Here is a 26,779-nt window from a genome sequence, read left to right as displayed (position 1 = left end):
AATGTTATCCTGATACAGCGCGCGTGTGGATGTACTCACGGAAGATATCGCCTTGAAGGCAGAACGAGAAGTCACGGATGGTCACGTTTTGTCAATAGATTTCGTTAACTGTGTTAATGAAGTGTTCAACCTCACGGATGTTTGTCAATGAGGTTTACCAAGTAATTTAACCGCGTTATCGATGTTCACTGACGACGTTGTCGAAGTGTGCTCCCGAATGCGATCTTTAAGCACACAGAGCGCGCGTCCACCTCCGTCTGTAACGATCGACCGTTGCTAAGGAAGTGACGTCACTTGTTAAGGTAACGAACCCCGGAAACCACGTGGTCCACTGTATCCTCCAGGCCTGATTAGTTACACGACTGTCAAATTTTTACTTTAAACTTTCGTAACTTGCAGGAATTCATATTTTTCGTTCTTTCGGTAAAGTCACGTAGATAGAAAATAACATTTTAAGTGAAGGCAAAAAACCCACGAGGTTTCGGTGGCAACACAAGCAGTCTTCATCACGTGTTGCGATCGAAACGTCGTGAGTTTTTTGCTTTTATTTTAATTTATTTTTATTTTATTGTTATTTTCTATCTACGTGACTTTACCTGAAAGAACCAAGAATATAGTAACAATTGTACCCTGTCGCCACGGATGAAGAGGCCGAGCGGGCTCGGTTCAACTGTTGCCAGGTACCTCCACCACTCAGCTCGCAGCACACACACACACACAGTGTCCACTATGTAAAAATCAGGCTAAACTAAACCTTTCTAGAAGTTACTAAAATAATGCTATAAAAACAATGCAACAGTGATCATAAGAAATGTGATTGAAAGTTAACAATAGCGACATATAACATATATTACTAAACCTAGCATCCTTCGCTAGCTGCTTGAGTCAATCCATAATAGTAGGAGTAACAATTATGTATGTTGATTAACTGCGAATAACCCAGTCAATAACAGATATCCATTGTAATTTACATCAATACATTACCCCCCCCCCCCGGTCTTCGTATCGGATCTGCTTACAAGCGACGACGTCACATTTATCCCCCGTCTACGTCTATTAAAGACCGAAACAGGGGAAGGATTTCACCACAAATCTGGCTGTCACCTGACGAGGCGGGTTGTTGTTGTAGTTACAGGCGAAACGTCACGGTACTTGAATTGTAAATGTTGTGGGTTTACTCTCCAACACACCGATGTGCTGAAATAGTCACTAATTGGCATGTATTGTTACGCGATCTAACCCAAACAAACAAAAACACCCTCTAATAAGTCAATATTTGTATTAATTCCATGAATGGACCTTGGCATGGGACTGTGCGGATTGAGAAGTTATGGATGCAGCTTCTGTTTGTGCTGCCATCAGAATGACCAACAAATAAATAAATAATACACACGGATTGGTGACTACAGTACTAGACCCCCAGTGCTTTTATATTTAAAAGTGTATGTGCTTTGTGGTTGCTTTATTGCACGTGTGTACGTACTGTGTAACACTTGTTTGAACGCAGGTGATGGGGTTGTCCATGTTGGGTGTCATTACAGCCAAAAACAAGCAGCAGTACGAAGACCAGGACGCCGTGGCCGACCATGAGGACGGAAATTGGCCTCGCCCGGTCACAACGTACGACAGCAGTACAGGTTTCCCTCCACACATGCACACACCTACGAGTTTCCCACTACAGAGACGAAGATCCCCCATATAGCCTTAACAGACTGTTGTGGCAAGTGCTGTTCGCAAGCACCAATGAAGGTCGGCATGGTATACCAGGGGGTAGGTGGCCAACACCACACCCGGCCGCCTTTGTCTCCCAAGCGGTGATGTATACACACACCGCTCCAGGTATTCATTTGAGGTTGAGTCGACCCAGGACCAGTTCAGATAAATAATTGTAATTGGTGTTGGCCATGAGCGGGACTCCAACTCGGATGTTTGCGGGGTTCGGAGCGTAGCGTACTATCCACTGCGCCACTGCTACCCTCACATAACGCACACAGAAACAACACACAGGGACCCACATGCACGGACACACAGGGACCTGCTCAACATTGAAATGTGCAGCCCTTGTGTGGCGGCCTGTGTTGAATTTGGGCGTTCATCTCGTCACCCATACAAAAGGTCTCGACACAATCAATGGCAGTCCCCCTTGCCCTGCCTGGCACGCACATCGGGCCAGTCACCCCACGCACAGCGCACACAACGTGCGCGTCGCGTATGCCAAATCAAGAGTCGTCCCCGAGTGTCCGGCAAATTGGACCGACCATCCCGGGCCCCGCGCTTCGGGGGAGGCCCCACGTGTAGACATCAGTGTCACATGTAATGCTTCCGGTTTAGTTTGAAGGCATCGGCGGGGGCCCCACGCACCCCCTATGGACGGCCCTGGTCAAAGCACACGGCAGCGCGGAGCACGCGCGTCACGCGCACGGGCCACGTGCGTCACGGGTACGTGACATCTACAAGGCAAGCACCTGCATCGCGTGGTCATCACTTGTAAGGCATGCCCTTTGGTCATGGGACGTGCGTAGTGCGTGCAACACGGGGCACATGTATGTCACACATGCGCATCGCAATGTGATGTCATGTGTACGTGGACATTTGAATCGCATGTAGCTGTCTGGTGGGCAGGACGGATCTACGCGTGGGCAAGTAAGGGGGTGGCTGAGTAAGACTGATACGGAGACACGTCAAGCCACACACTCACCACACACTCGCCGGCACACTCACACACACCACATTCACCGCACACTCACTTACCGGCACACTCGCACACCGGCACTCACTGCACACTCACACACCGCACACTCACCACGCACTCACTTACCGGCACACTGACTGCACATTCACACACACCGCTCTCACCACGCGCTCACTTACCGGCACACTTGCTGCACAATCACACACTCACTGGACCCTCACTGCACTCTCACCACGCACTTACCGGCACACTGACTGCACATTCACACACACTCACCGCACACTCACTTACCAACACTCTGACTGCACTCTCACACACACCGCACTCACACCGCATTCACACACACTCACACACACTCACACCGCACTCATTCACTCACTCACACTCACTCACACACACTCACACAAATTTACACACAGTCACCGCACACTCACACACACTCACACTCACCGGCACACTCGTGTGCAAGCACACTAGTGAGCTTCCACAAAATGTGCTGCACATTAGTGAGGCCACACACCAGCAGGTTTACACATCAGTGAGCTTACACACTAGTGTGCACACACACAGTCGTAAGCTTACAGATTAGATAGCGTACACACCAGCTCACCGGTGAGGTGAGCTACACACTGGTGAGTTAACACACCCACCTGTTTACGTGCGCAAAGCTCTTAACCCTAAACCTAACATATCCCAAATGTCATGGCTAAAGTTATTTTACACACGCACGTGCATACGCACGCACGTGCATACACGCATGCACACATACGTGCACACAAACACACATGCACGCACATGTTTAAACATATACAATTCCATGGCGTTGGACTTGAGACTCCCAGAAGTGGAATCAGGACTCCTGAGTGTGCGATATAGCTCAGTGGGCCTTACTTGGTAAAATTGAAATAATTAATTTAGTTTCAGGATGTAGGGTTCTGAAGATATTTCATCTTTCAGTCCTTTCTGACCGTTTGAGTGTGGGTGAGTGAATGACAACTACTTATGCATTTTTTGTTATTACAAATACAAGCATTTCCAGCTATTGACATGAAATGTATTGACTCTGGAAGATGATGGTGATACAGGTGGTGGGTAGCGGTAGTGTAGCGTTTGGCACGCTGCGCTACGAACCCGGCGACCCGAGTTAAATTCTCGCTCATGCCCAACGCAGGTAACGACTCTCTGAACCGGTCATGGGCCTCCCCTAGGTCGATTCAGCCTCAAATGAGTACCTGGTGTGGTGTAAACATCACTACTGGGGAGACAAAGGCGGCCGGGCGTGGTGTTGGCCACCCACCCCTCGTGTGCCATGCTGGCCTTCACAGGTATTCGCTAACAGCACTTGCCCCAACAGTCTATTCGGGCTATACGGGGAGTCTTTACTTTGGTGGTGATGGTACAGATGGTGATTGATTATACAGATGGTTAGGATGATGATAATGATACATTTGGTGATGATGGTGGTGATGATGGGACTGTAAGAGTGGTCCTTGAAGATATTTACTGTGTAATATTAAGACACTAATATAAAATGTAATCATTAAAGCACAATATATAACATTTGTAATTTCTGTTGAAAGCATGTGCTTATAATGGTCACGTGTATTTGTACGTGGTTGTGCATGAATGCACGTGTTTTTTATTTTCTGTATTAGGTGCTTGACGACAGCACTTGGCCCAACAGTCTATATTGGTTGTACAGGAAATCTTTGTGTTTTGATTTATGAATGTTCCATTCACGAAATTTAGGGAAAACGAAATTGACAAATTAAGGATACTTTTCGACTTACGAAATAGGATTTCAGCGGAAACAATATATCACATGGCACGCGCCATGAGATCATCAAGCAAGAAGCTGTCATCCATCCACGACAGTGTCACGGTATCCCCATAGTGCAAAAGTAACGCCTCGTCACCTCTCCAGTCATTCCAACATGCAGATCTTTTGGTGAGTTCCTTGAAGATGTTAATTATTTTTGTTTTAAATTGATTATTATTCAACCGTTGTAATATTTGTTCTTTATTATTTTTTGCATTGTGAAATATTGGTGTTTATTTTGGGTTTATAGTAGAAATGACTGAAACACATCGCAAGTTTTTCGTATTCAATTAATGGGAAAAGCCATTCCGATTTACGATATTTTGTTTTGCCTGCGTTTTTCGAAGAACGCATCCCTTTCGTAAGTAGAGGCATACATGTACAGGAATCCATTGTCAACCGCTAGATTTTAGTGAACACGGATTGACTACTGGACACCTGTTTACTAACCACGAGCATCTCGCTTTGAGTATTCGCGAGTCGCGCCGAGTCGTGAAATCAAAACAACACGATGTACCTTATGGGTGGGGGGGGGGGGTTCTTGTATTTGTTCTTGTATTTGTACGAGCTGTTGTTTGTTTATGTTATTGATGTTTACGGGGAGCGTTAGTGCAGCGGGTTAGCGAGCTGTACTATGGAGCCATAAATCCTGGCATTATTCCTGCTCACGGCCAACACCAGTGGCAATTATCTGAACCATTCCTGGACCTACCCTCGGCCTCAAATGAGTACTTGGTGCATTGTGAAAACATCAGCACTGGCAGAGACAAACCCCATATGCTGTGCTGGCCTGCATAATTGCTCATAACGGCACTTACCCCAACAGTGTGTTACATGGGGGGATCTTAGTCTTGGCGTGTAAGTGAGTTTGTGGACTTTGCATGTTCTTCCCCTGTTGTGCACGCGTTTTCTCAGGGTTCTCAGCTTTCAAAAAAGAACAACCAATTCTAACAGTGAGATTTTACTTGCAAATTACTTAAACAGGGATTACACACCGTGGCAACATCGCCCCCTTCTGTGAAAGCTGGACAGGACCCTCCTGCAAAAAAGTGAGACTTCCCTGAATAAACAAATGTAGCACGGTAATCTTTGAAATAATAAAATAAACTATTCACCCCTAGAGTGGACAGGGTAACGAGGGCGATCCTAGCAAGTGAGGGAGCTGTACTCGGACGGAACGGACGACGGCTCCCAGCCGACCTCTTTGCCTTTGTCGATCTTGTCATCGTTGGAGTCCGGTCTCAGCTCTGCGAGGATCGCCTCAAACGTGGGGCGCTCTAACGGCGTGTGGCTCCAGCAGTGGTGCATCACCTTGCGGCTGTGGGGCGAGGGGAGGGTGCGGTGAGGGTGCGAGGAAGGCGAATCGTGCACAAGCTCGGACTGCGCTTTCACCTCTTCCAGTGCGCGTTCGTTCTCAGAATGGTTGAATGAGTGCCGATGATGTTAATGACGTCACGGAGGGGGATGAAGGGGGTCAGGTGGCGAGGGGGGTGAGGGGGGGTGAGTAGGGAGAGGGTCATGAAGGCATAAAATTCCTACAGTATGGATTCACACAGCGGCGTCTAAATGCCACCGCATCTCCATACGTAGCGCAGAAACACTGGTCATGTTTATCTCGTAGAGAGAGAAGCAGTCTGTGGGTCTCTATGTGAGGAGTCTGTGGGTCGCAACAGCACGTACAGCTGGAAGTAGGACATTCCAGACTAAGAGGGTTCATAATGGCCGTGTCAACGACACTGAACCAGCCGGCACAACTCACTGCCAATAACACATATCACATAATTCACCCTTAAGCAATTGTTCAATCAATTAATTGAATCACTACAATTAAAACCAAAGAATCTCCCAGAACAAACACTTCGCACTCTCCTCCGTCAGCCACCTGCATCGACAATAGAAACGCATCAGTCCAGCAGTGGATAAAACCTGGTGTGGGAGGTATGGGGGGCGGCTTACACTTGCGGTGGACAGCCGGGTGGTGGCTGCATGCAGTAGTCATCGCAGATCAAGCGGTAGAACTTGTCATCGACTGCCATGCACCAGGGTAAGGGGCCTTTCCTACACCCACACACATCACACACCGAGCGGCACACACGTCACACCGAGGAGCACGCACGTCACACACCGAGCAGGTTGCACAGGTCTCCTTTATCAAGACAAACGTGGAGCAGATTACAACTAAAACTCTACGCCTGTCACAATGCCCCCCTCTCCCCCCCCCCCCCCAGTTCATGGGGTGGCGCGGGCCTCACTCCCCCCTTCGCGTCAGCCCCCCCTAATAAATGGTCCGGTTGCATTGTGAATGCACCACTCGAATGACGTGCAGTCCCGTGGCGCACTGTAACAGGCTCGTGATTTACTCAATACAATTCAACGTAAAAAAGTAAAAACGATCCCAAAACATAATTTAAAATAATGTATGGCCATCGTGTGTCAGCATCACACGCGAAAATTGGCATGTAAAAAAAAACTTCACTGCGAATCACTCAATTGGGATTGCTCGCAGCAAACAGCACTTGACCTGCTTGCAGGTTAGGTGCTGAATAACCGTGTGTCATACAGAGAACAGTTGCCACTGAGGGTGCCCTTTTCAAATGCTTGAGATGAGATGTGATTATCGCGTGTAAATCTGCACACTAAAATAAAAAAAATTATAAGCGAACTATTATCGTTTCAGGTGTCAGGGTGGTGCAGCGGTGATCTTTGACCCTCGCAACAAGAAGGGCCTTGGTTAATTATCCGACTGGCACTTTGCGGAGTTTTCTACATTCTCCCCTTTGTTCTGTATGGGTTATCCAGTTTGCTGACATAGCTTGAAAACACACAATCACAATGTAACTGGGTATTGGCCAAGCATCCCAATGCTAAAGTTACCTGCAAATTACTTCATTGGGATGACACTCGGCAGCAGAGCCAGATGATGGCATTGCTGGGGCCCTATGCCATTGTTAAGCTTAAGAGGCCTCTTCTATGAATGCCTGTATATTTTTGTCAGCAGAATGAAAAAAACTGCTTTGGAGAGTCTTTTTTCTTACCGATCTTTATTTTTTAAACAATTATATTAAAACTCGAAACCTCGTGTCCAATTCTTCTTTCGTATTTAGAGCCCCCCGCCTCTTAATGCGAGGCCCTAAGCTGTAAGTGTAGCCGGTGTGAGCTCGCCTGTGATGAATCACACGTATAATTGTGCACTCTTATTTTCTATGGGTAGCCAGGATAATTGTTTATTTAAGTGAATGCAATGGTGATCAGGGGATTAGACCCAGAGCCCCACGTACACAGTTGAGTACAAGGGATCGCCCACAATACAGATTTGGGCTGACCTCCGGATTGAGAAATTGAATTGTGTTGTGATGTGGAGGGTGTTTCTGATCGCTATTGCGACTGTCCTGTCCCGACGGGAGGAGAGAGGACAGGGTGGACCGGCTACATGCGCTTACTCTCCGGCACTGCACAGGACAACATCGCCTCCCTACTGCAAAAAACTCGGCAGGACCCTCCTGAAAAAAAAAGTCTTCGGAATCAGTGAGGCCTGTCCTTGGGAGGACAGGCGTAGTCTTGGTCGTCACAAGCGAACATTTGTTTCTCCACATTAATTTGTATCCCCGGGTTGCCATCAGGGCTGGGCGCTGCAAGCTTAGCTTCTGAGATCTGATGAGACTGGTAGCCGTTTATTAAAAGGTAATTTCGGCATCTGGAGCCCAAGCACACAACAACTTTATGCAATTAAAAATAATAGTGTAATCTAAGACTATAATTGTTGTCTGCTGTGAGTATGTTCTGTACTCAGGGCCCCGAATGTTTGTGGCAAGTGAAAGTTTGTCTCAGCAAAATGTAAGATTTCTCACAGCACGCCGTATGACCACACGTCGCTCTGCACCTTGTAGAGCCCATGGAACATGCTTTCTGGAGACATCCACTTTACAGGCAGAGGCACCTAACGGACATGACCGCATGGCCACAAGCACAACAACAATACGTTCAGTAAATTCAGTTCAGGGCGATGCTTCGCGATTCGTCATACGTTTTTTGCGTGAGGCCACATTCATCTGGCGAAATTAGCCCTCCACTACCCTGAAGAGTTAAATGTGTAGTGCCGGGCCTAGAGAGGCACGGTGTGCGGTGTATTGACATCGCGGATACCACTATGGTGTGGGTGTAGTACCGGCGCTAGAGGGGCTCGGTCAGCGCTGATTGATCCCGCTGGATGGCATCACGCTTGGCGTGCAGTGCCAGCCCGACAGGATAGGGTGTGGGAATGCCGGCCGTAGGAAAGGGGTTACTAAAGGCCATGGCACTCTGGTTGACCCGAGAGGACACGTGACCGGTTAAGTCTACAAATGGGCCCCAAGTGGGGGCTAGGGGTGGTCACGTGGTCAGGGTCCAGATCCTGCTGCTCGAGGATTCTAGAAGGTGGTCGTGGCCAAGGGCGGAGCCAGCCACGCCACAGAGAATATAAGCTGGGCCCCCAGAGGGACTGGCGTTGTTGTTCATCCTGAAGAACCTTTGTCTACGTCTACGTTCTACCGAGTCTCCAACACGTGGACCTGGACCCGAGCTGTGGTCCCGGTCTGTCGTAGCTAGTCATGTTGTAATTAGTGTAGTTAGCCTGGTGGTCACCACCACAGGTTATTCTGGGCCAGAGTTACCCCGTGTACCACATGGTGGGGGGGGGGGAGGGGGGGGTGGAGGATGGCGATTTGTGAAATTGCCCCATATTTTGAACTGTCGGCAGAGCAGAGAGATTGAATCCAATTACCGACCTCTGGATTGCAAGTCCAGGGTGGGGGAGCCATTGTACCACCGTGTGTGGCAGCACCCCTCACTCTTTTTTCTTAGGGGCTGTGCAAAATAAAAGAAAAACATTGAGTACAATTAAAGTGATGGGCCATCTATCCCGATGATGGTGATGACATTGGCGATACTGATAATGATGCTGATGATGCTAAGTAAGGTTACGGACTCACATTGCCCTTCACCACGTAGTTGGGGTCAGTCTGGACGTTCCGTGCCAGCCCAAAGTCGCAAATCTTGGCGATGTGTCCATGCGTTACCAGCAAATTCCTTGCAGCCAGGTCGCGGTGGATGCACTAAAAAAAAGAAAAAAATTCCCTGTGTGGCCTTCAACAAACTTGGGGCAACTTCTGTGAAGGTCGGCCACGGTACACGATGGGGTGGGTGCCCAGCACCACGCTCGGCCGCCTTTGTCTCCCCAGTGTAGATGTTTACACACCGCACCAGGTACTCATTTGAGACTGAGTCCACCTGGGGAGGCCCAAGACCGGTTCAGATAATTGTCACTGGTGTTGGCCGTGAGCGGGAATCGAACTCTGGCCGTTGGGTTCGTAGCGCAGTGAACTAACCACTGAGCGACCACTCGCCACCCAGACAGACATATTAAGGGCAACAAAGACGTGCACCACAGACACAGTCACATACAAAGACACAGTTAAACACGCACAGTCACAGAGACACAGTTAAACATACTCTTTGGTTCTTTCGGTAAAGTAACATAGGTATAAAATAAAACAAATCACGACGTTTCGGGCGCTAAACCCTGTTTGTTTGGTATGCTTCTCTCTCTGTGTCCCCTGTTGTATCTGTGTTAGTTCCCCCCTACTTGTGTGTATGTATATACATCTGGGGTTATGTGTTTCCTCTCTCTCGTAAATTTAGCTCTTCTGTACCTGATCATGGCTGCTTGTGTTGCAACCGAAACGTCGTACGCTATTATGTTATTTTATTATTTCTTATTTATACGTGACTTTACCGAAAAAAAAACAAAGAGTAATTCCTGCAGTCACGAAAGCTTTGAATCAAGTCTGTAGTGCCTCTTGTTAAACAGTGCTTCAGTTAAACAGGAACATTAATAAATCCAGCAGGCATGACTTGAAAAGTAACACATTTACATTTTGGGTGGCACTCTAAATCGTCCGGTAAATCGTGTCGCCAATTATAATTTCTGCGTTTATCTGCGCGTGTCTGTGTACCCCCAGTGGAGGATTACGTGCGCAGCTTGCTGGACAACCCTGAGTTGATTGACCGTCCGGCACTGGCCTCGGAGCAGGTGAGACTCCGTATGCGTGCATCAGCTCTGCCCCCCCTTCATATTTATGGTGCGGGCCTGTACCCTTGTCCGACCCCTCACTTCCGCGTTGCATCCAGCTGCCTCACTTAAGAAAGGGACACTTGCCTTGCGCTGAGTACGACGTTTCACTGGTTGTAATCGCCAGGGAAAAGATATACTCGATTTGTAAGTGTTGTGGGTTTACTCTCCAATACACTGGCGTGCTGCATTAGTAACTAATTGACACGTTTTGTTTTACGTAGCAAACCTTACTAATTGGCTGTACCGGGTTAACTACACACATTTACGCGCTCTTACCCAAAAAACCTTTATTATGGATAATATTGGTCGCGAAAGAATACGTGTTAAACAGCTCCCTTTTAGAACGTCTCATCCTCACCAGCAATGGTCAATCAATCAAATAAATCCTAGATTTATAACGTGGCATATTTAGCAAAAAGCAGAGACAGAAGGATGAAACTCTAGAGGTAGCTCTATGATATCCGCTTTTGTGGAACGTTCTCTAACACGGATGGCCGTACTGCTCTGAGATAAATCAGACTGGATCCTTCGTCTCGTTACGTGATGGCGGTTGCAAAATTGTTGTTGACGCGTGCATGTGCCGTGCGTGTGCTGTGTACGTGTGCAGGATGTGGTGGAGTCCCGGGTAATCTTCCCCGAACATCTCCCGCTGTCCCAGCTGCAGCAAGGTGTGCGCTCCGGCCGGTTTGTCCAGGGAACCTTCCTTGCGAGTCGGGAGAATTACCTGGAGGGGACTCTGAGTGTGCGAGGGGACGGTGACAGTGATAAAGAGGTACACGTTTCACAAGCCTGCGTCTGGAAGGAACAATGCTGTTCGATCGTATCTGTGTGAGTTTTCAAAACAAATTTATAATGAAGCAGTGGAATAGCGTTCTTGGCATGAGCAGTATCTCTTAACCTTTACTGCAAGGCTGCAGTAAAGGTTAAGAGCTACTGGGCTAAAATATTTGTATTTTGAACGTCTTTTGCACCCTACGTAGGTGTTGTAGCCTGGCTCCTGCCCCCGCGGCCTGTGGGTCCTGGTGCAGTTACACTGCCTGCACACTCGATAGCTACGCCACCACAACCACAGTATATACGTTAATTGTGACTACTTTAATAATAGGGTTTTTCCCTTTTTTTCTGGCAACAAAACTGAAACCTTTTACAAGGAATCATGTGTGCATTAACCACAATACTTGTGGTCAAAATGCAAACAAAAAACACACTATGATAATATATGCATTGTCCTTGAGACTGATTGGTCCACACCAGGGACGGCTTTCTTTTGAGCCTCGACCCAATTGGTGCGAGACCAGAGGACGCCAAAAGGCGTACGCATATATTGCAAATATTATCAGTGTGTTTTTGTTTGCATTTTGACCACAAGTATTGTGGTTAATGCACACATGATTCCTTCTAAAAGGTTTCAGTTTTGTTGCCAGAAAAAAGGGGAAAAACCCTATTATATTTTGGTACTGGCAAAGGAGGTCTAATGATGTTTGTGACTACTTTGTTAACAATATGAATGGTCTATTTCCACCTCCAAAATGTAACGTTAAATAACAATTAGGTACATTGGCCCTTTGTTGGAAAAAAAACCCAGTCCAGAAATTGCCCTGCTTGAACATATGTTACTGAAAAACATTGGGTTCAGAAGATTCATGGGCTAATAGTCCTACATTTTAAATTGTTTATTCGTGGTATTAAAACTCTTGTACAGTAAAACCTTGGATTGCGAGCATAATTCGTTCTGGAAACGTGTTTGTAATCCAAAGCACTCGTATATCAAATCACTCGTATATCAGTTGTGATCACGTGACGCTCGGCAGTACAAAGCTGCTCGTATTGCAAGACCCTCGCTCGTTTATCAAATTAATATTTATTAAAAATTTTGCTCGTCTTGTAAAACACTCGCAGACCAAGTTACTCGCAATCCAAGGTTTTACTGTATATGCTGCTCTCTAACAGCACTTGGCCCAGCGGTCTGTTAAGGCTATACGGGGGATCTTTTTTGTCTTTGTGCAGGTGTTGATCCAGGGGCTGCAGCATTTAAACCGCGCGATGCACGACGACATCGTGTGCGTGGAGATGTTCCCCGAGGAGCGCTGGGTTGCCCCCTCCTCGCTGGTCCTGCACGATGAGGGCGTCGCAGTTGACGTTGCAGAAGAGAATGAGGAGGATGTGGTGAGTGGAGCGTCAACACTGCCGAACCAAAATCAAACCCAGACACCTGCAGTGTGCGTGTCTCTCTCACCGTGGTCGCATGGATTTTTCTCCAGGTCCTCCGGCTTTTCCCTCCACAGTTACAATCTGACATGCACTTAGAGTATTTGCCTGCTATCAATTTCAAATGTGATAAGATACTTCATTGAACGATCATTTGTGGCCAGGTCACTTAAAAAGAGCTATATAGCTCTCAGGGTCCTTACCTGGTAAAGTTAAAATAGTTTATAGTTTTTAAATAGTTTTAATATAGTTTAAACAAAGAATAACAACAAAGACTCAACCACTTCAAGAGAGACCTTAAACATAATGAACACCGTGTGACCAGACAACAATCCGCATTAGAGATGCTGTTAGCTTGATTTTGCGTTTATTAAATTACTTTACATTACATTACTTCAAAATCAAGTCAGGAGTACTAATCATTTCGTACTATTTTTGTATGTACGTAGGGGTTATTTGACCATACTTCGGTGCGGGTTGGTGAAGGGGGGGCATAGATCAGCATAGAAGAACAGGACAACAGTTCATTTTGCTGTACTGCGCTCTGCTGCCAGCCATTTTGGCGCAGAGCCTATACCACCTGTTATGCATATCCAGGCTCAACACGGCGTCGCTTCCACGGTCTGAGCTCCTTTTTAGTGTTTATTTTAATTAACTTAATTAGAACTCAAGAGATCAGGACACGTATCATTTGCGAGAGTGACCTGGGTCACAGGGTGGCCTCTATATTGAAAACTAATTTCTTTAGAACTGCTTTTTGTATTTAGATTGTTGTCCTTTCCGCGCACCTCCGATTAGCATGGTTGACTGTGTACGGTGCGAAATAAGTTCTACATGCATACATACCACAGTGACAAAATGCAAATCATAATAAAGTACAGCAATCAAGTTAATTTAAATTGGCACGAAAACAACCGTGGTTTATGAAAAGTCGACAATATTGCACAAACATAAACAAGTGTTAGATATTAAATCGCATGTAGTGCAAGTTGGCTTGGGCAGATTATTTATAGACTGATCATTGCACAGTTATACTTATAAAAACGTTACGTAAACATTAAACACATATAGGGTGACTGATGTGCTAAGCAGGTAAGAGAAAATGTCAATCAGTGAAATCATAAAGAATCGAGAGATTAAGCATCAAATTGTGAATTAGATGGGAGGGTAACCTTTGTTGTAGATAATATTGGTCGCCAAAGCCTACTCATTTTTTTTTTACGTGTGGTATCTGATGGGCGTGTTCCGGTTGATTCTATCAATTGCCAGAACTGTTTTAACTTATCAATATTTACGGAGGACTCCTCACTGTGATTTTTGTCATTTTAACAAAGCGTCAGTCTCATTATTGACATTGATGAGACACAGCATGAAACCACATCCGCAGGTTAAGTGCTATTGTTTTGGATTGCTCCTTCCCCTTCAAGCCAAATTGGATTGTGTTATGTAGTGAGTTGGTTTAAAAATAGTTATTTCATTATTTCAGTGTGTCAGAGAGAAGCTACTGTGGTGAGTGCTCATTTGAGTTTGCGGTGTCATCTCCCGGTGCTATCCCAGCTGCTGCTGCTGCTGTCGTCGCTCTTGTTTAGATTACGCAACACGATGTTTGTCCTTTGTTTTGGTCTCCAGCTGAAAGCCGAAAGTGGGAAGATGCGTCGGCCCACTGGCAAAGTGGTTGGCATCATCAAGCGGAACTCGAGGCCGCTGTGCGGCATGCTCATGCCCAGCCCAATCAAGGAGGTGGGCTGATCTGCATGTGTGTGTGTACGTGTGGGGAGCGGTGATGTAGCGGTTAGCGCGCTGCGCTACGAATCCTGGGACCCGAGTTGGATTATATTTATCGCTCATAACCAATAAACAGCGGCAAATGTCTGAACCTGTCTTGGGCCCTTCCCTAGGTCGACTCGGCCATAAATGAGTCTCTGATGTGGCATGTAAACATCAGCGCTGTGGAGACAAAGGCCCACCCCGTCGTTTGCCGTACCAGCTTGAATAGGTGTGTGCTGACGGCACTCGCCCAAACAGTTTGTTGAATGCCTTACTGGGGGCTCTTTGTGCGTGTTGCAGGCCACTTGCCACCTGTTCACGCCCGCGGACCGCCGCATGCCACGAGTGCGGGTGGAGACAAGACAAGCAGTGTCCCTGCAGGCCCACCGCATCGTGGTGGCCATCGATGGCTGGCTGCGACACTCCCGCTACCCGAACGTACGACTGCACCGTGACGCCCCGCACGCCGTGACACCTCACCCGTCCGTCCCGTGGTCGGCATCGTCGGGCTCATCCTTCTGTCACTTGACGCGCGGCCACGCATATGCAATACAGCCGTCGAACCCAAAACACGAACGGTGACACGGTGAATTGGAAGTCAGTGTGGATGAGCTGGCACCACTGTGATTTTTTTGTTTGAAAGCATGGCAAACTCACCTGTGATTCAACCTAGGTTATTAAGGTGTTGTAAGTTGATAGTCTTAGCCCAGTCACCAATAACTGCACCAAAAACGATATTAAATTTGGTCGTGCACTTCGATTGTTTAATTTCCATCTCTGAGAAAACTACTGCTTTTGACTGCCATGTGATGAACATTACTTTGATTGGCAGAGTGGTTGGAAAAGCACTGCCCCCCTACAATTTGGACCGCATTTCACTTCATTGGATCTTAGAAGTAGCTCTGTTATGTCTGCTCCTGTGGGTCGTCCTTGACCACGAAGGGTTTGTATAGATTGCTTGTCTTGTGTGATACCATTAACACAATGAGAAACAAAATTGGTGAAAAGTTAAATATATTGTTAAGATGTATTCTTTGGGTTGTATCTTTGTTTAAACAGATGCCGGTTAATATTCTACATAATGTACGTTAGGTACCAGGTTGGCATTGTGGTTGTGCTTTTCATACCTATTTGCCATTGCACAACCGAGCGGCACCATGGCTGGCACGGTTTTGTAGGCTGCAGGTTGTTTATCCACTGCAAAAGCAGATCCATGCCATGGACGGTCAATGCTTTGAACAATTCTAGGCACATGCAAATGACGCTGTGGTGCCAGGTCCCCTTTTTGTACCGACTGCCGTCACACAATTAACGTGTCGCTAGCCCCGCCCCTGGCCCTGCTCGGCTTCCGGATAGATTTGGATGCCTTGTGGGGCCAGCATATCACGGTTTGGTTCTGGTTCGACACGGCAAAAAGCCAGTGGGTGACCACAGACACCTCGAGAGCTCTGCGCTGTCTGGGTTCCAATGTACCAGTGGAAAAGGGATACCGGTGACGATTGGCCACGTATGTGCATATGCATGTTGAACTTCTTCCGTACCATACGTAGACAACCGTGCTAATCGTCGGTGTGCTTGTGCAGGGCCATTTTGTGCGCTCTCTGGGCGAATGTGGGGATAAGGAGACGGAGACAGAGGTGCTGCTGCTGGAGCACGACGTGCCACACCAGCCCTTCAGCCAGGCCGTACTTGCATGCCTGCCCCCTCCCACGTTCAGCATCACAGCAGAGGTACGCATGAGACGTGTGACGATATGTCAATTCATCGATTGAGTTCAATTCTTACGCCTGCGGTGTGTTGGTGTGCTTGGTCGTGCATGTGAGAATCCTTTACTTCAATGTTCTTTATTACAAGGCCCACGGGCCACTGGTGGCCCCTGGGTGGCCTTTGGTGTGGCCCATGACGTGTGGCCCCCGACGTATAGGCCCCCGACAATAGACAAATGCGAAAACACCCCCCATCATCATCATCGTGCTGTCAAACCTCAACAGTTTCAAGATGTTTAGCCTGCGTAGAATACCTTCTAGAGGGCCTCTTTGGAGCTGTCCCTCCAGTCGAGGTCCTTCCGCTGCACTGGCATGAACGAGAAGCCACGGGGCTCTACACCTTTACCGCAGACCGTATATAGAAAAGCCGTCGACCTGAAAGAAAGTTGATGGCTCGGACACATCATCGTAAGAAGAGAGGAAATTCACATCGGAGGAAGGAAGGCGACGGACTTATGGAAGCACCAGGGCGGAGACCCGAGAGGCAGGCTTCGAGAGATGCGGATCGAAGTGGTGAGCCAGGATGTGGAGGACTCTGCAGTAGCCGTGGAGATGGTCCAGTACAGAAATGAATGGAGCAAGGGGACTACAGACTTTTTTCCTATAACGCTGTACTTGCGTTCCTGAAGAACACCGAATTGTGGAATAATCGCATAATAAATAATATAGGGTAAAGCACAATCCGCGATAACACGTGAGATGCGTACGCAGGCTTAACAAAGACTTCGGGTACGTGAGTAGCATCTAGAAGCATCCAGAAGCATCCCGCCTTGTGTGATGCTACACCGAGGCAACCGTACAACCGCTTATTCTGCCTCGCACAACGCAGTTCTGTTCACTCGATCGCCTTTTATCCAATTCGCATCCATGTTATGAAAAAAATGTGTTCCCTAATGCATTCATCGCATTATATCTAATTCACGATATGAAAACACGCAGAGTTATAGGAGAACGGACTGTACTTTCAAAATATTCAGTCGCCTATTGAGAAGATAGAACGCCATTAGAATGAAGTTGGTTTACCCATGTATGGCTCACCCTGTGTTTTGTTTGTTGTAAGTCAGCGTTTTGTTGAACCTGGTGCTGTGTGTGTCCCGTACAAGGACCAGGCTGGCAGGGAGGACCTCCGTGCGTTGTCCATCTGCAGTGTGGATCCTCCAGGCTGCACAGACATCGACGATGCCCTACACTGCAAACCGCTCGACAATGGGAACACCGAGGTATTCATTTGGTGGTGGTAATCGTGGTCACGGTTGCGGTAATTCGTGCCTACTCCTTTCATGGTTTTGTCAATGCTAGCGGAGGTGACAAGGGGAGTTTAGTGGCACAATGATAAGTGCACTGCACATTCATCCTGTCAAGCTGGTTTAGTTCCAGTCATGGCTAACACCGGTACAGAGTGATATCTAAAAAAACTGCCCAAGTTCTCCTCTTCACCACCTGCATTGACCATCGTAATAAAGCAAGGTCAAATGACAATCGCGACCCATTACGGCATGGAGAAGCCCTCATCCTGCAGTGGATTGACAAAGGGGTGGACAATATTCCTGTTATTAAGTTTCCAAACATTGTTGCCTTAGTGCCTGTATTCTTGGTCTCTGCTCGGCTCAGGACTGACTTCAACATGGCTCGGTTCTGGCTTGATCTGCTCCGTTGCTTCCAAAGAAGTATGCGTGGCTCAGCTGTGCCTTGGCTCAGGCTCAGCTCACAGAAATTCTGAGCGTGGCTGGGAGCATGCAGAGATATACAAGGAGGCACAAGGGACACGGAGGCTCAGGGCTGGAACCATGCTTAGAGGCAGCTCGGGTTTTAAGCGTTGCTTTGATGTGGCTTATTGAGAATTAGAATCAGAATATTTATACTGGAGGAATCCGATGAGCTATAAAGCTATTTTTCACATGTCCAGTAGAGGCGGGTAAGAACGTTACAACAACAAACAGTACAAAAACATCATAGTAGTGCAAAGTACAAGAAAGATCAACAAATAACACAAACAAATACAACGAAACCATCCCCATCCTACCAGGCAAAGCCCACTAAGGTATTGATTTATTTTTGATTAGTGACCTGGCCACAAATGAATAGCTCAACAAAGTGGCCCATCATTTGGACATTTATAGCAGCCAAAATAATAGAAATAATCTCAATGCATGTTGCGCGAGAGCCAAGCCTGAGCCAAGCAATGGCTAAGACCCCACTGGCCTAAGTGTCCACGTCACTGGCCGAATGCCTGGTTCACAATGAATGCACCAGGTAGTAATGGGTGTGCATTTCATTTGACATTATTGTGCTTTGGTTGGAGTGGCTATGGTGGAGGTTATGCATGCATGTGGAGTGAGCGACTTCCGACAGACGTCTAGTAGAAGGCGTCTTTTTTATTAAAAGCACACAGGGCGATACACTTCGTAACGCGGCTACACCTAGGCTGTACAAGCACGCAGCCCATCTCCGTCCTGCGTAGCTATGCTGGCTGGTTGACGAGCGTAGCGGCGGAGACAGAGCTGCTCTTGCAGAAGAACCAGCCACGTGGTCGAAGACGAAAAGATGACGACGGTAGCGACGCAACCAGGACCCAGACCCCACGCTAACAGCCCCGAAGTTCTGATTCGGTGCTCTTTATATCTGCCTGGAGTGGCCAAGCTCCACCTCTGGCCACGCCCCCTTTCTAGAACCTTCTAGGCCCTTCGGGATGGTTCCTGGAGCTTCTCGACTGAGTCCGCCGTTGACCTTTACCCCAGATACGCCCCTTCATAATAAGGCATTATGTAATGCAGCTATAACCTTAATTACCCTTACAGGCCGGCAGGTATCACCCTGTCATTACACATCCATGCATGTGAGGGTGGTGACGGTGTATTAATGTGTGTTCTAGGTTGGGGTATACATCGCCGATGTGAGCTACTTTATCCAGCCGGGGAATGCCTTGGATGAGGAGGCATCTCTGCGTGGTACCACAGTTTACCTGTGTGAGAAGGTGAGATGTGGATTTCTTCTTGCCACAATATCAAGTGTTTTACGACCCGCCGATTTCATCCTTTCATTCTTAACTTTACGACATGATGTAAAATATTATGATGTAACGATCATCGCGGTACCAGTTTCCCCACAACTGTAATTGTATTTGACATTTTCACCACATTTTTTTGTGCTTTTCAGTACTTCCCGTATGAATAACGATAACTTAAAAATGAATTAGAATTAAAAAATGTGCAACAACAATGCTAAATATCTCTCATGATGTTTTAAACGAGGTGATTTTTGTGGATTTCTTATCATATGATGTACCGTGACATCATGAGCGGCAGGCTATCGGCGCAGTGGTAACACTCGTGCCTTGCAGCAAGGAGACGCTGGGTTTGATTACTCAACTCTTGTGCCTTTTTGCTTGCAGTTTTGTTTGTTCTCTCCCCCGTTAGTGAATGGGTTTCCTCTGGATTAATCAGATTTCCTCTAAATAAAACCCATACAATCTTAATTGGCATTCGCGAAAACATCCCCTTGCTGAACAGTTACCTACAGGTGACTTAATCATGTGTGGGTTTGCTTGCAAAACACTCGTTGAGTAGGTGCATATGTATTTGCCAGATTGTGTTTATTGACAGAGAAGTGGTTGCGTTTATGTGTTTGTGCGCCTGCAGAGGATTGATATGGTGCCAGAGTTATTGAGCTCAAACCTGTGTTCCTTGAGATCCAACGTCGACCGGTGAGATGCACCAACAACTGTTAACTCGCGAGTGCGCACATTGCAACCCATACTCAGCAGCTAACGTGCGTTGTTGCCAGGTGCACATGTAATCCCATGATGCGTGGCACTGTTAAAGTGTCATTGTACAGATCCACACAAGCATGTGTACATACATAAGCAGCCAAACCAGGATGGCACAATGGTAACACGTGTCTCACAGCAAGAATGGCCTAGGATTGATGCCCGACTTGGTTGCCTTTCCATGTAGATTTTGTATGTTCTCCCTCTATTTAGTAGGGTTGACTCCAGGTTATCAGGTTTCCTTTCATCGCTAACATAAACGTGTTATTACTGCTATGATCCTTAACCAAGAAAAGCCTCACTGAATCTCATACATTCGGTAGGGTACTGCAAAGCTTTTGTAGTCGAACAATGGTTGCTACATATATATTCCAGTTGAGTAATTTGTAACAACCCAAACCGGTATTTGGGCAAACATCCCGCTGCTGAAAGAATGACTCGAATACCAAAAACTTGGCAAGACCCTCCTGAAAAAGAGTCTTGAGACTTTGCGAGGCTTTTCAGAGTGAACACCCTGCACCACTCCAATGATGACGACTCCGCCACTCGACGGTGAATGGCGACGGTGCATGTGCTGTGCGCTTGCAGGCTGGCGTTCTCGTGCATATGGGAGATGACTCCAAAGGCTGAGATCGTGAGCACACGTTTTACCAACAGCATCATCAATTCCAAGGTGATTTCCCCCCCCCCCCCCCCACAGACGTTCAGTTTTTGTAAAACTCTCGTTTGCTTTCACGTGTATTGTATCGGTGCCTTGCTATGTTAGTGCAGTTGAGGTTTCCGGATGGCTGAGAGGTCAGAGCGTTGAGCTTGCACCTCTGGGTTCACAAGTGGAGCGAGATGAACCGGGTTCACAAGTGGTAGTATGTATGTTGAACTTCTTTTGCGCCGTACGTAGCCAACTGTGCTAATCGGAGGTGCGAGGTAGGACATGAAAGTAGTGAGTTGATGGTCTCTGTCCGGTCAACAATCACTGCACAAAACGCAGGTTTTTTTTAGGTTAGATCGTGTAAATATGTAAATGTCTCATTAAACCCACCCCCACCCGACACAGCCAACTAATAAAGGTTGTCACGTAAACAGAACATGCCAATTCGTCACGAGTACAGCACACGGGTGTGTTGTACCAGTGACGAATTGGCCACGTTCTGTTTATGTGACAACCCTTACTAGTCGGCTGTCGGGTGGTGGCGGGTTTAACGACACATTTATGTATTTACACAATCTAACCCAAACAACCTGTATTATGGATGATATTGATCACGAAAGCCTACGTGTTAAACTCACTGCACAAAAGACCACCAAATTACATTGCACTAAATTTGGTTAAATTCCAGCTTTGAGAATTCAAAAAATATCAATTTTGCTGTCTTTGGGTGAGCGTAACCCTGAGTGGTCATCGGGAGCCACGTAGACATCTGTTGAGTTCTGGCTTGGGCTTGGATCAGGCGTGGGCATTGTGTAATTGCGAGGACCCCATGGTTCACCCGTGGTGTGTTCATCGTATCCCCGCAGGCGTCTCTGACATACGCAGAGGCTCAGCTAATGATTGACGACGCCGGGCGGAAGGACCCGGTCACCAGCAGCTTGCGTGGCCTCAACTCCCTGGCCAAGATCCTCAAGCAGAGGCGCATTCAAAACGGGTAACTCATTGTCAAGATCCTCATCCCCTCCACCGCCTCTGGAGCGCTGAGCAGTATTAATGGGTGCACCACATTTAGTCGATTGGCAGGTCGCCTGTGGCGCGGTAAAGTGTGGTTACTCCCGTGTCTTCTAAGACATCCGGCCAGCGTAGAAGAGTAGGCTAAAATACATTGAAAGGGACTGTAAAAGGGTGTATCTCTAGAGGGGCCCCCTCTTATGGGAGCCCCCTTCTTCCAGCAGTGGCTTGAGCAAGCAATTGCAAGGCTGCACCTGTAGCTTTTTTTTGACCCCATGATGCATGAGGCTTGGGTGAATACCATGCACAAACAAGTGTTACAGGATTCATACTCTTTGTTTTTTTTTCAGTAAAGTCACGTAGGTAAAACTATAAAATAAAATAACAACTAAATTAAATCACGACGTTTCGGGCGCAACACAAGCGTCCTTCTTCAGGTGGGACAACCACAGCCAGAAACAATTGCTGAAGTGGGCAAAAAAGGGCTGTTGTAACAAGAGGCTATATAGGTAAGAGAGTGGGGGGGAGCAAGGGGGGAGAGATAGAGAGGGGGGGGGGTGTGGGGTAGGGGAAGTGGGGTGCTGCTAGAGGGATTAAAGGGGCGAGCACGGCAAAATGCCGGGGGGGGGGGAAGTGAGCGGGGCTGGGAGTGGGAGGCTGAAGAAGCTGGAGATGCGGAAATGAAGGCAACAATAAAGAAGTTAAGGTTTTACCTGGTTAATAACATCCTTCTAGATTGGAGTGTTACAGGCTGCTGCGGGGCTACATTGTGGGCAATAGAGGACAATGCAGTGACATAAATTGTTTTACTCTACTTAATGCTCACATGTCTGTGCTCCCCCACCTTTGCCAACGCGTACTGACCACCACGGTTAAGTACGGTAAAACCACCCCACGACCCGCATGACATGGGGCGGCCCTCATCCAGCAGTGGATTGACTTAACGAGCTGTGCATGTTCAACTCAAATATCTGAGTTTGTGAAGTGTCTTATATTAAGATTCTGTGTTGTTTTGGCCGGACATGATAATCGCTCATGTCCCTTCTCCACCCGTAGGGCATTGACTCTGGCATCCCCTGAGGTCCGATTCCACATGGACAGCGAAACCCACGACCCGATCGACCTGCAGACCAAGGAACTCAAGTGAGTGTCGTCAACAAGACACCTCCCATGACTGCAATCCGACTGTTGTGCAGATCTCTCTATCAGAATCAAAATATATATTTCTACTGGAAGAATCCGATGAGCTATAAAGCTATTTTTTCACAGATGTCCAGTTGGGGCAGGTCACAACGTTACAACAACAAACAATACAAGCACACGTTAGGATTGCAAAGTATTGGAAAGGTAAACAAATAACTTAAACAAATATACAAATAAAACTAAACTATTTTTATTTTACCAAGTAAAACCCTGACCACAAATGATAGCTGAACAAAGTGGCTTATCGCGTGGGAAATTTATTATCAGCAAAATAATCTAAGATAAAGATTCTTGACCCTTGTGGTTGATGTGTTGTGGTGGCGGAAACTGGTGCGTGTACACAGGGAGACCAACTCGATGGTGGAGGAGTTCATGTTGCTCGCCAACATCTCCGTGGCGGAGCGCATCGTAGGCGAATTCCCCGAGTGTGCGCTGCTCCGACGCCATCCGGCACCTCCGCCTTCCAACTACGACATCTTGGTGAAGGCGGCAAAATCAAAGGTAGAGTTAGAACCCCTTTTAACGACCACCCTTGTTAACTAATCGCTTAACAACGGGCCTCCATAGAGCTCAATGTGTAGGTTTAACCGACCATTTCCCTGTTAACGACGGGCTGTTGTAGGTACAGTAAATATGAATTAATGCCACGTAGAAGGGAAACAATAAAATAATAAAAATATAAAACGATAAAATTCTCACGACGTTTTGACTGCAACACAAGCAATCATCATCAGGTGTGAAAACCACAACAAGAAAATTTGAAAAAAAGTGGCGGTTATTTTTAACGTTAGCACCACGGAGAGAGATTTGACAGTTTGTTCAGATGGACGAGTCCATCTATGTTCGGAAAAGAGGAGGGGGGAGACAAAAAATAATGGATGCGTTCTGACAGCCACCTTAAGCACGATCAATCAAGACCCGAAATGGTTTATCAAATCTCTCTCCGTGGTTCTAACGTTAAAATAACCGCCACTTTTTTCACATTTTCTTGTTGTGGTTTTCACACCTGATGATGATTGCTTGTGTTGCAGTCGAAACGTCGTGAGAATTTTATTGTTTTATATTTTTATTATTTTATTGTTTCCCTTCTTCGTGAATTTACCGAAAGAACCAAGAATATGAATCCCTGCAGTCACGAAAGCTTTAAATCAAAATGAATTAATGCATTTATTAACAGTGTTTATTTTAATATGATGTGTTTATAATGTTAGTATCTTTATGTATTAATATCCATTGTTTAAATATTATAAAGTACGTTTTTTGGGTGAACAAGGGAAACTTTCGATGCTATCGGACCGAATTTAACTTTTAACACGTATTTCCTATACTCGCTTAATGACCAAATCCTTTAATGCTCGGTTTCGTGGAACCAATTACCGTCTTTAAGAGGGGTTCTACTGTCTCTAGATTGCTGTTAACCTAACTTCAATATCATCCTCCTCGTAAGGAATTCAGAGGTCGCCGGGTGGCTCAAATTTTTGTTTGAGGTCTTTTGGTTTAACTGGGTGAGAACTCAAGAGACCATGAGTCTCATTTGCAAGGGTCACCTGGGTCACCCTATGACCCAGAGATTACAGCCGGGACCCTGGCTTCAAAATCCAGCAGCCGCATTGAACATACTGTGTTATCAAGTGTAGGGAGTTGAAGGACTCGGCTCGTTTCCCAGCTACTCCACAGAAATAAGCAACAAAAAACCATCACGATAAATGTAGTACTGTATTTAATTTTAGATAAATTCCAGCACTGAAATGTTGAAATATCAGGTCGACTTATTGTGATGAACATTATGCTCAAAATGGGTGGGAATGTGCTACCCCCTACTGTGAAGCAGAGGTGTCTTGAAACGATGTCACTATTGGCCTGAGCAAGCAATTGCAGGGCTGCACTTTTTACCTTTATCTTGAGATGTAGCCGTATAGTTTCCACTCGCCCTTAGAGGCAGAACAACTCAAAAGGTGTGACGAACCACAGACAACGCTGGAAGGCAGCCAGGCACTGTGCCAGATGTAGATTAATCCACTTGCTGTACTGCCTTCTCCTGGCAAGCCAGGTTATGGAAACCTGAATGCCCACAGGAAGTGCGCTGAATAACGTTTTCTTTCCAATACACCACAACCCTTGCTGCTTCCCCAGCACTGAACTACAAGCCATGTGTGGGATAGTCACCTCACAAACGCCGGTGTGCCCGATTTTTTTGCGCAGAACATCGAGATCCAGGTGGACTCGGCTAAGGCGTTGGCCGAGTCCCTGGACCGGGCGGCGGTGCCGGGAGCGCCACCATACCTCAACACTCTGCTGCGCATCCTGGCCACGCGCTGCATGATGCAGGCCATCTACTTCTGCTCCGGCATGGAGCCCGACACCCACCACTACGGGCTCGCCACCACCATCTACACCCACTTCACGTCGCCCATTCGACGGTGACGTGCTCTGGCGTCAGGCACACGCGTGAAATCGACCTTCGCGATTATTGAGGGGACTATGTTGTTGTCTTGGTGTGGTCTGGGACTGTGCTGCCTTTCCCAAGTTTAGGAATTTATTTATTAATTGATGTACTTATGCAATGTTAACTTGTCATTATGGCACACCTCCGATTAGCACGATTGGCTACGTACGGTGCGAATGAAGTTCAACATACAACTTGTATATATTTTTTCTATTATTTACTTTTAGTGATTTGTTTACCTTTTCTATTCTTAGCACTCCTATCATTTACCTACTGGACGTCTGTCAAAAAGGGCTTTTATCGCGAATCGAATTTCTCCAGGATAAAGATTCAGATTTTGACTTATTTTTCTAAAAGGTCCTATAAACGGGAAGTTTGGCCAATTCCTTAAATGGTTGTTTGGCTTGTGTTGGAGAAAAACTAGAGGATCCGGAGAACACCAACGCCTAGAAGGAGGGTGACAGTGTTCCACGTGCAGAATCAAGAATCCATTGCCGTGTTGCAGCGGCGGCCAAAAGTGAATTGCAATTCTGCCATGGATCGCTAACGATTTTGTTGTGGATCTTAAATAAGAACACAGATATGAGCAGGCAGCAATTTGCGTTACATCTGATGACAAATAAAAAATCCTCAACAAAGAATTAAATTCATACATTAACAAAGATAATTTCCACCAGCAGATGGTGCTAGAACGTGGTATATCCAGAGTACAGTATTCTATCACAGCGTTAAATCCACCTGAGTCATTGTTTGCGTAGCTTTCTGGTGGATCGTGAAACCCGCTGAGATCCACCAGAATGAATCGCGGTGCTTGGTTGATTAATACCGCTGCTCCGTTGGCATCTCGTGGCCATACCGCAGCCTGTATCTACTGTAAATTTAATCTTCATATTAAATAGAGGCTACAACAAATGTTAATATTGTTGTTGTTGTCTCCCTGTACCGTTACAGATACTCGGATGTGATTGTGCACCGGCTGCTGGCCGTGTGCGTGGGCGCCGACCCCACGTACCCGGCGCTCACCGACAAGCAGAAGCAGCAGCAGCTCTGCAACAACCTCAACTACCGACACAAGATGGCGGAGTACGCCCAACGCTCGTCTGTAGCTTTCCACACGCAGGTGGGAGGCGGAAGTGTGGGCCACGTGGAGCTTGCACGGCGTGTGCTTAGGCACCTGATAATGCGTCCATTCGTCTCTTGAAAACCATTTGTAAGGTCACGAAAGCAGGCATCGTATTGTGCGTGTAGTCAGAATCAATTGTTTTCTATTCGCACGCTTGCGTGTGGTGGTGCCGTGGCTGTACTGATTAGCTACACTTGACATTGCTTTTCAGCATTCTTCT

At 46.9% G+C, this 26,779-nt stretch overlaps 1 protein-coding gene across 2 annotated transcripts; it reads left to right on the top strand.

The window, feature by feature from the left end:
* Window positions 1–307: 307 nt before the first annotated feature.
* On the top strand, window positions 308–26,550 carry LOC142924764 (exosome complex exonuclease RRP44-like). 2 transcript variants are annotated; one of them, XM_076067570.1, is made up of 4 exons: window positions 308–680; window positions 1,542–1,620; window positions 10,508–10,578; window positions 11,228–11,788. In XM_076067570.1, exons 2-4 carry the CDS (start codon window positions 1,587–1,589, stop codon window positions 11,450–11,452), a joined length of 330 nt encoding a protein of 109 aa, XP_075923685.1. In that variant the 5' UTR covers window positions 308–680; window positions 1,542–1,586; the 3' UTR covers window positions 11,453–11,788. The 2 variants fall into 2 exon arrangements, 1 of the variants encoding a protein (XP_075923685.1); XR_012941846.1 differs by lacking the exons at window positions 10,508–10,578; window positions 11,228–11,788 and adding an exon at window positions 26,388–26,550 and having other exon boundaries at window positions 1,542–1,637.
* The last annotated feature ends 229 nt before the right edge of the window (window positions 26,551–26,779 follow it).

The sequence above is a fragment of the Petromyzon marinus genome, chromosome 16 (genome assembly GCF_048934315.1).
Source record: "Petromyzon marinus isolate PM22_M1 ecotype Great Lakes invasive population chromosome 16, UKy_Petmar_22M1.pri1.0, whole genome shotgun sequence".
Classification (NCBI taxonomy): domain Eukaryota; kingdom Metazoa; phylum Chordata; class Hyperoartia; order Petromyzontiformes; family Petromyzontidae; genus Petromyzon; species Petromyzon marinus.
The sequence above is the reverse complement of the archived record's forward strand: the minus strand, read 5'-3'. Positions and strand labels throughout refer to the sequence as shown.

Coding starts and splice junctions, on each gene's coding strand:
- LOC142924764 (XM_076067570.1), top strand. CDS start 1,587: ATGAGGACGGAAATTGGCCTCGCCCGGTCACAAC. Junction 1,621..10,507: donor TGGCCTCGCCCGGTCACAAC/GTACGACAGCAG, acceptor GTGTACCCCCAG/TGGAGGATTACGTGCGCAGC. Junction 10,579..11,227: donor CGGCACTGGCCTCGGAGCAG/GTGAGACTCCGT, acceptor GTACGTGTGCAG/GATGTGGTGGAGTCCCGGGT.